We start from the raw sequence: 10,387 nt of genomic DNA on the forward strand, positions 1-10,387 counted from the left end.
AGACTGCCAGGTAACCGCAGCACAAAGTCATTTACCATTAATATCAGCTGCAGCATTTCCTAATATAATATTGCTTTTTGTAATATTCGATCATCCCAGCAGATAATAAACAGATTTTATATCAACGATTACTGTCTAAAGCAGGGGTCTTCAACATTTTCAAGGCCAAGGACCCCCAAACTGATGGAGAGATGGAGCGGGGACCCTCTAATTATATATATTGTATGAAATTGTGTTATATCAAACTGGTCCTATAGTCACTCTATTACAGATGGAGTAATGTAACGAAAGTAATTTCTCCCTGGGATTATTAAAGTATTTCTGATTCAGATTCTGTTGAAGACCTCTGGTCTAAAGCCATAACGTAGTTAAAATGCAGATCTTAAAGCATCGCATTTAATTATGTATTTAATTGTGCACATTTTCTGAGTTAAGTAAAAAAAAAAAAAAAAAAAATTCTAAAAGAAAACAAAAAAGTTTCAAGTCATACCTGTATTTACTCTTATTTTTAATGTCTATTTTAATTTCCTTCAGAACATTTCCTATTTGGGCTAATTTACTGCTAATAAAGTGCTTTATTTAAAACATAAAAATCTTAAAACACTTTTTCAATCCGGTGACAAACACTGAGGCCAATTAAGCTATCAGAAAATGAAACAAAAAAAAATAATAGCAGTGAATGAACACTAGAGGGTGCTGTAACAAAATATTTCTTCAAAACCTCCTCAGCCCAGAGGATTTAGATCTTTAACTGCAGAATAGAAAATAGAAAGACCAAACACTATAGGGTAAAAACGTTTAACACCCCTTGAAGTATTTAGTGTTTTCAACCTGTATGACAAACAACTTTTCTTATTTAAAAAAAATATATATATTAAAATTTTAATTGAACATCACCATGAACCCTGTGTTGAACTCCATCTGTCCTCCCATCAACTGACCAGCTAATTGTTCCCAACTGAAAAGCTACCCCACAGCATCATTATTCCACCATCATGTTCAACGGGAGGGTGAAAGTGAAATTAGCTCTGTCACACGGTAAGTTCTGAACACCTATGTTAAATTCACTAAGATGCTGCACTATCACACAAAGTCACAATGAAATAAAGTGAAGTAAAAAACTGCAATAGCATGACTACTTAAGCGAAGCGTTGTCAATCTAAACGATCACACAACTTCAAGAAATCTGACTCCAGTGCAAAGCCAGCATCGTGTAACAAATACAGGAGAGTCCAATGGAAGGATTCAGTTCTTATAACAAGAAACAGAAAGTTAATGCATTATTTCTGTTTCCCTGGAAAGTAAGAAAAAGAAACTGGTTTAACTAGTAGTTAAAGCCAGTTAACATGTCATTTTTGTTTGGGTTCTTGTTTGAGGTAATGAGTTTTGTTCTGGTTTAGTATATAAAAAAGCAAGCAATATTTCTTCTATTACTGATGATCAATGTTTCTTATTAATTCTTACCCTTTGCCTGACCATATCAGCCTGTTTGTCGCCATAGTCCTGTTCTTTTCACACTGATCCTTTATCTCCCATTAAAACACCCTCATCTCATCCTCGGAGTGATCCTTGAACTCCTCGTCCTCTTCGACGGCACCTTGGTAGCGTCAGGCTGCAGATCCTGAAAGATTTGGATGGCCGTATTGCTCCAGTGCTCCACCTCCATGAAGATTCCATACACCCACAGCTTCAGCTCAAACAGAGCGGTGGGACCATCTAACTGCCAGAGAGAAGACAAGATATGCTCCGTTTGTGTTTCTAATCCAGCCTGTCTTGTTGAAAACATCTCTGCTGACACCTACCTGTGAGGCGTCCAAGCTCGGGGTCACAATGCTTGGACCATCAGTGGCTTTGAGGAGGTCTCTGGTGACGATCACTAGACGCGACAGTCGGTCCTTCACCATCTTCCTTCTCGTCTGGTATTCACCCATCTCCCCTCCATCGAACTCCTCCTTCTCCCTGGTGATGGCTCTCTCCATTAGGCTGCAGCACTGCTCCAGAGCAGAATGGAGGTGCCACAGTTTGTCTCCAGGGTCCAGGTGAGAGGAAGGAGAGGGAATGGAAACCAGGGGGACCCCGGCCACATCTGATGGAAAGTTCTCTTTATTCCTCTTTAGGATGCAGGGAATCAAAAAGAAAAAGAAAACAACTAAAGTGAGATACGAGAGGATGGAAGAAGAGAGAGATGTGAGAGGGGAGGTAGAGACGAACGTTTTAAAAGTTTTTTAAAACGCTTTGTTTTAAAACGAGTGTTGAGAAGAAAAAAAATCAAACTCTGGTCTTATGGGATGGGAATTTTTTCTGACTCGTTCATAACACTCAGCCCACAAACAGCTGGGGTTTGGAAACGTAGAAATAAAAAAAAATCTAAACAAGCCAGATGAGAGAGTCGGCATTTCCACAGGGTCTCAAACATGATGCAATGTCTAGAAACAGGCCAGCGACATCAGGTCACGGAGAGTTAAACAAATATTTATTTAATGATTCAAAATAGCTATATGTTGCTGGTTTTTAACTGAGACTGCTTTAGACTTGATGATGTGCTTAATCTCTAAAGTTCTCTTGGTTTAACTCCTTTCTGGAAGGATTGAAAAATATGAGAAAATGTACCATGGGTGTAATTACAACAAAACTTTGCCTGAGGAGGGGGAAAGCAGTGAAGAACTAAACCGAATGATAATGTCTGCCAGTTTATACCAACACCAGCTGTAACCAGAGCCTGAGACTCTCAGAATGATAGCAAATGCATATCTAATCAAAATCCCTAAAAGGTTTTCCAAGCGGCAAACTGGAACTGCTGACCCACTCCTCGGAAAGACTGAATAAAAACTTGTTGCAACAAAAATCTACAGAAAAGTAATGCCAACACACTGATGGTAAAAAACATGAATAGATCTGTGCCTTTCAAAAAATTTTCATACCCTTCTAACATTATCAAGTGTTAATATTTGGATTCAGACTCGCCAAGGCCAGCAGTAACTCTAGAGGTGCTGGAGAGATTAGAATCTGTCACACAGGACGACCCCACAAATCTGACTTCAATAAAAAATGTAATTGGAATAAAATTGAGTAGAAAGCCATAGTTCTGTAGCCTGATAATCCAGACTAAATATGAGATTAAATGGTTAATTTAGTCTGGCCCCGATGAAGGGGACATCGGAAGATTGTTGATGAGAACAACCTGTTGTTTCTCAAACCATGTCTGTGCCTATCGGCCAACGCTCTGACCAATGAGGGCAACTGACTGTGACGTAGTAAGCGTGACAGGAAGCTGGTGGGGAAGTGTGAACAAATAGCCTGTTGGTAAAATGACAAATACGTCCTTCTTAAAAATGAATGAGCGTAGAGCCTCTTCCTGCTCATGTTTCAACAAAAACGCAGAGTCTAATTCTTCCAAAACTGATTCCAAACTGGAGTCAAACAAAAACTGTTCAATAGTTGTTGCCATCTTCCTTGTTGTGCTTTCTCCAGCGTTGTGCAACTTTGTTGTCCCACCCTCAAAACCCCGCCCACTTTGCATTTAGACATTCAAAACACATCGCTGCTTTGTGATTGGCCCGTCAGTTCTAGGGCCTGGGGCATTGATCGAGGCTAGACCCACTCGCAGGCAAGAATGATGTTGGCCGCTGGCGGGTGGGGCTAGTTTACTAGGCTACTAGTTCTGAGGTTCTGTTGCTCTTTGCCACAAACACAGAAACAAAAAGAAAAACAACCAAAAGGTGCTCTGGTTAGATGCAGTGAAAACCATCATTCATAAGTCAAACCTGGTGGCAGCATCACACCCTGTAGGGGATTTTCTACAGCAGATCTAAAGATGGATGGAGGCAAATCCCACAGCACTGGAACAAACCCTGTTAGGCTGACAAACACTTACAGATAGATCAACAAACCAACTCTTAAATCCATTTGGTCAGAACGGCCCAATCAAAGTCCAGACCTAAAACTGATCAAGACTACGTGGCAAAATATTTAACACTGCTGCTCTCCTTTCAACCCGACAGTGCAGCCTGTCCTGGTAGACACATCTTAGCAAAAAGTCTATATCTATACAATTAACATTTTATTTGGAGCTGCTATAGGCTTGAAAATCTTTCTTCTACCTATAAAACAAAACTATAATAATAAATAATTTTATTTGGAGCTGCTATAGGCTTGAAAATCTTTCTTCTACCTATAAAACAAAACTATAATAATAAATAACCTCTTTACTAGCTTATTTATTGTCAATTTCAAAATAAAAGGCGTACCTTAAAGAAAAAGATGCAAACTGATGGCTTCCTTTTACATTGATGGAATTGGGCCTTTAATAATTTTTTTGAGGTATCGAAGTGACAAGCAAGACTCAGGTAATCTTCGGACCACCGGAGAGGAGATCCAGAATTGGCGCACAGCTTCACCTTCTACAGCTAGAAATCACAGACTATGGTTGAAATCTTGGTGCCATGATGGACTGAACCTTCTGAGGCACATAAATAACCACAGTGCTGTGTGCTTAGTTGCTGGGTAAAGGCCAATTTATGCTTCTTACGCATAGCCTTTGCAAATGTCATATCTATCTCTGTCCGCAACCACACACCCTGCGCAGAGGTTCTGTATCCGTCGTCTCGCACCTCAAAAAAATCCCAACCACACGTTTGGATGGCCGCAAACCTCTGTAGACCTCAAGCGGAAATGGGCAGACAGCAACTGTGATTGATCCTTGGTATGTCTTTCCATCCTTCACGATTCGGTGCCGGGGAGCGCTATTTTTAAAAATCGAGGAACAACTACAATGGACAACCTATGCATCCTCCTTTGTCTTTTTGCCAACTCCATTAACAGAACCTGTTCCTCTTCGATGTCTAGCAATTCTAGATCCATCTCCATGGCCTTGATATCTTGCAGACGTGCCATTGTTGTTTTGGAAGATGAACACTCCCTCCGGTGCTGCTGAAGTTCTCGTGACTATCCGCGGAAGTTCTCGTGAGTTCTCGAATGGGCTCCCCATTGTACTTTGGCAAGAAACTGCTGTGCTTCCCTAGAAATTCAGATGGTGCCTAAGCATACCAGCAAAACTGGTTCCACCAGACGCAAGGGGGGGAGAATTTCAGTTTGGATAGACGTTTCTCCTTGAATCTACCTTTCTTATAGCTCTTAAGTCAATGACTCTATGCAATCATAAGGTTTTCCTTGACAGAAACAACCAATCTGACTGCATTGTCTCTGTAAAGTGCCTTGAGATGACATTTGTTTAAAATTGGCACTATAATAAATAAACTGAATTGAAAGCATTTATTATTGCAACAGTGTCGTGTGCAGCCTTTTGCAGGAGCTCCCGTTTAATTGTTTGTATTTTACTACTTCTTATCCTTAATTTATTCTTATAGCTTATTTGTACTCATTTTTCTCTCTTCTGTAAACAGTTTCACTGCAAGAAAAGGATTTCCTGCAAGGGATTAATAAAGTGATTCTGGTTATGAAGTCCTTCAACTGGCTCAGAGAATAGACTTTAAAATCCTTCTGTTAGTCTATAAAACACTGAATCAGCACCTCAATACATAAGATTTGTTGTCAGTGTATCAACCTCCCAGACCACTCAGGTCATCTAGTTCCAGCCTACTATGTACACCCAAAGCTAGAACCAAACATGGAGAAGCAGCATTTAGTTCCTATGCTCCACTTACCGGTATCTGGAATAAACTGCCAGAAGACTGGAAAAGTGCTGAAAGCCTGAGTTATTTTAAAGGAAAAATCTGGTCAGCAAGGAATAATCAATGGATCATTACTTATACCTTAAACTAATATGTTTGCAGTGATTTAATTAATTATCCATCATTTAGCCTTTATTTAACCAGGGGGGAAAAATCCCATTGAGATTAAAAACCTCTTTTTCAAGGGATTCCTGGCCAAGAGGGAGCAAAGTTACTTAATAAACAGAGATACAATAAATTAAATGACATTAAAAACATATCAAGTAAAACAAAAAAAGATCATTGAGGCTGCTTCAAATCCTTTTACTTTCAACTTAAAGAATTTAAAAGATAAAAAGTCAGTCAACTTCCTGTTTCCTTGTATAAAATTCCACGCACAGGTGCTTGGTTCCAGGTACTCAGAGATTCACTTCCATACAGAAAGCCCATCTTCTTATCTTCAGGTAACACAGAATACATGTCAGATTAAATAATACTACTTCAGCGATAGTATCTAGGTGTTACTCTATTGTATATCTCGTTCCATGTCTGTTGGTTGTGCTGTTCTTTTTACATCTCTTTGCAGGTGATGAAACAGACTGAAAATGTTTTATCATCATCTCCCTTTTATCTCCTCTTTCTTTCATCTTTTCTCCTTTTTTTCTGTTTTTCCTTTCCTGTTCTACTTACATTGCAGTGTCCATATAATCTGTAAAACTCCCTACATAATTATAATAAAGCCGTACTGCTCCACTTGTGAAAGTAAAATCTGTTGGGCTCTTTTTGGCATCAGACAATTATTCTTATTGCCACATTGCCAGACAGGACACTGTTAAAAAAAATTAAAATTCCACGCACAAAGAGCTGCGTAGCTAAAGGCTTTCTTCCCTAGTTCTGTGCAGGCAAAAGGAACAGTGAGTTAATCAGTATAAAACAATAATTTTCGTTACAATCACGGGATGCAGCCATTTTTGCCCAAATATAGTAACACCTCTCTCCTAAAATCTGCATCTACCATGCATGGCTGTTGGATGTTGTAATACATCGGCTAAAAGTGAAAACAAATGATTTATTTATTTTACCTTTCAGATTCATGATCCACTACGGACGGATTTGCCAACAACTTCTGGCCAGAGAAAAAAAAAAAAACATGTAATATGTAGCCAACATTTCTGAAAAAAAAAATGTTTTCAAGATGACTTGGATAATAGTGCGTTGGGACTTGATCAACAGCCGATACCGCACCGTGACGTCAAAAACCAGTAGGTGGCAGTAGTGTTCTTTGACAAACATGGATGTCTCCAGTAAAACACGTTCAAATGAAAATTTCTTTTCATTAAAACACTTATTTGTTAAACAGTATGTAATAATTTTATATTCAAAGTAATTTCAGAAGTTTGAATTCTGAATATTTACTTTTCCTTTAAGTTAAAGTAATAAAAACCAACCCATTTGTTTAGCGCTACCTTTGGTTTTTAAGTTAAACTGTTATCTGGGGTGTTATTACTTTCAGGATATGATCCAACTGTTTTATTCGTTTTACTACCTGCTTTTATTATGTTTTTATCTTTTTATTAGCTTTTATTTCTCTTCTATCTTAATGTTTAATTCATGCAAAGCACTTTGAATTGTCTTTGTGCCGATATCGTGCTATACAAACAAACCTCCCTTGCATTGCTGTAATCTTAAAGAATTGGGAACCATTTCAAGGTTTTAGACTAATTTAAAACCGTTGTTAAATGTTAAAATGTTTGAATAAAGTCAGCTTCAGAGCGCAGTGGCGGTGATGGTACAGTGACTCTTAGGAGGCATTATTGAAGCTGGCGACTAGTAACATTAACAGTTGTGATGCACGCACCTTGATATGAAGAAAGGCTCAGATGTGATCCGTCTGTTGTGAAAGTTAAGAAAGAGGGGGTGGGGAATACCTCTGGAATTTACTGCACAGCTGGAACGAATATTTCCATGAATCACTGCAAACTATCATAATGATGCAAGCATGGTAGTGATTTAATAGGCGAGTGAAGGGTGTCGCAAACCTGTGTCTTCATAGGCACTAAATAACCCGGGGATGAGCTGCCAGGAAATAACAGCATCCTTCAGATATGATTTTATACTGAGAGGCTAAACAAAGCTTTTCCTTAGACACAGCTACAGAGTCACATTGGCATTTTATACACAGTGGCATGTAAATGCACCTCAAAATACAATTCTATTAACTTATATTTGCCAGAAATTAAGGTAATGGCTCAGCAAAAATAAAAACCTACAAAATGCTATCTATTTTATAATATGATGATAATACAACAGTAGCTCCAATTTAATTTATTTGATTTAGAAAGTTTAGAAACAAGTGAACATCTACAACTATTTCTCAACCAAAATCTTTAGACATTTTGTACATTTTTTATGAAAAAAAGGCTTTTGATTTGACATTTTATGCCTAAAGCGTAATTAGATGTGCACACCGACACCTTGGTAGTTAAACATTGATGCATCTATAAGTCTGTAGCCTATGTTCCGGAATATATTTCGGGTCGGAGGTTAGTGCGATGTTTGGCGGATGTGACGACATGTTAAATGGATCCAACTTAGCAAACAAAGCGTTAAAAAAACTGATGGATTTTGTTAGTACTCAGAAGCGATCCACATCCAGCTCAATACAGACACCAACGGCAGCTCCACATAAGGTAAAAAATATATAAAAATCTCGTCAATAGCAAGAACAAGCAGGAGAGTGCTGCAGTTCTGCGTTTTGCCCCCAGGTGGGAGTATCATTAGAAAACTCTCAGATGCCTCTTTATATAAGTATCTATACTCTATGGCGTCTAGAGTTCAAACTGACTTGATATAAACTATTATGAGTCCAATTTTAAACAGATTTTTCTCTTTTTTTCCCCAGGTTCTATAAACAACAACTACCGATGCTTATATAGCCATAAAAGTGATCCCTTATTTTAGCAGGTTTTCTTCAAACTACCCTGTCAACAAACAAGTGAATCTAAAAATACAGGTTAGTGTGTTGTTTGTCAGGAAACAACAACTTTATAGTCGCAGTTCCAGTTATACCAGATATTTATCACTTGACAACTTATCAGTCAGATTAGGGCTGCAACTAACGATTATTTTGCAAATCTGTTGATAATATTTAAATTCATCGATTAACAATCGGATAGCAAAAGGTTCCTCAAAGAAGATTTTTTTTTTTTTTTTACAGAATTAAACCAGGTGAAAGAAAAACTTTTCCACTTGAGGAGTTCTGGATAGAGCAGATTGAGAGACAAAAACATTTTTTTAAATTTTTTATCTTAAACGAAAAATGCTTACATATTTATTTTCCAATTTTGCTGTAATTGCTCTTCAAGACGGGTTGAAGGTTTTAAAGTCTCTACGCTCCAGTTAACGATTAATCGATTACTAAATACTAGATTCATCAGGATGAATCTGATTAATTGCTCCAGCTCTACTTTACATGCTAAAACTTTAAGGTTGATCTTAGTTTTGTGTTTTAGGTTTTATTCTTCTGCATTTGGCTCCATCCATGCTCTGTTCAGCTCTGACCAGCTTTCCTTAGCAGCAGATAATCCCCTCCAATGCATGATGCTGCCACCACCGTGTTTGACTGTTTGTTTGACTTGGAGATAGAATCCAAGTTTATACAAAGGCATATTTCAGATTGGGCATTAGGAAAAATAAATGACTTCCACTTCACAGGTATGCATAACTTACACATTACTGTACTTGTCCACACTCTGGAGGTCTGTGGTTGGAACTTGATTAATGTTTGAAGCACTGAGGGAGGCTTCCGTAGATGTGATGCTACATGTCAGGCCGCTCCCTGTGCCCCAAGTCAGACACACAAAAGCCAGAATAAAGGACTCTGCTGGCTTTAAACCAAGGGGGAAGTTATAAATAAAAATAAAAAAAACAGTAGCTGTATAAACACAAACCTCCAGTCATTCAAAGTTCACCAATCTACAATCAGTGATCTTCTCATCACATTTTGCTCTCACATAAAAAATGCCTTTTTTTTTAACCTTGCTTTAGAACTGTTATTGATTTTCAACTATTTGAAAACACTAAAAAACATTTATTTTTGTTTATTCAAGTCAAGCAAACACAAACAGAGGCGCACCAGTTCATTACCCATTAAACCCTGACCTAATTCTCTGACAGAAACAGGGATTAAGGTGGTTTTCTTTCCCACTCTGAACTAATGGAAACCAACTGGTTACTTACATACAGCTCCACTAACAGGGAGCACTCATGGCGCAGCAGCGCGGCGATATCTGCCGCTTGGGACGCCATGTTTCTGCCAAGGTCCGCTCCTCTTCTTCCTCTGGTCCGCATCCCCGCCATGGTCTTTAATCTCAACTGGAAGTCCTAAAAATACGCAAGTTACACAGCCTTTATTAAATAGTCCCCCCGAAGTTCCCATCTCAGTGACGTCAGATTTGATTTCGGCTCTGGTCCAATCAAAAGCCTGAGCCCTCCTCTCCTCTTCCGGTTTTGGACCGGCTGCCTCTGGTCCTCCGACGCCCCGCCCCTTTCCTTTAAACTTACTTTACTGTGCAGAAATGTAGACATAACACTGCTTACAATGAAAAATGATTGGAATTTAAATTAAATCGGGATAAGGACTGATATATATTAAAGAAAGTCATATTATAACTATATATTTGTATATATATATATATATATATATATATATATATATA

General features: G+C 38.3%; 1 protein-coding gene across 1 annotated transcript; it reads right to left on the reverse strand.

Moving 5' to 3' along the window:
• Nucleotides 1-458: 458 nt before the first annotated feature.
• On the reverse strand, nt 459-10,117 carry LOC107094185. The gene is made up of 3 exons (XM_015389635.1): nt 9,909-10,117; nt 1,803-2,111; nt 459-1,720 (listed from the first exon to the last, which is right to left on the reverse strand). The coding sequence occupies exons 1-3, from the start codon at nt 10,026-10,028 to the stop codon at nt 1,547-1,549; spliced, it is 603 nt and encodes a 200-aa protein (XP_015245121.1). The 5' UTR covers nt 10,029-10,117; the 3' UTR covers nt 459-1,546.
• Between the last annotated feature and the right edge of the window lie 270 nt (nt 10,118-10,387).

This window comes from Cyprinodon variegatus, unplaced genomic scaffold, assembly GCF_000732505.1.
Source record: "Cyprinodon variegatus isolate N-32 unplaced genomic scaffold, C_variegatus-1.0 Scaffold469, whole genome shotgun sequence".
Lineage (NCBI taxonomy): Eukaryota > Metazoa > Chordata > Actinopteri > Cyprinodontiformes > Cyprinodontidae > Cyprinodon > Cyprinodon variegatus.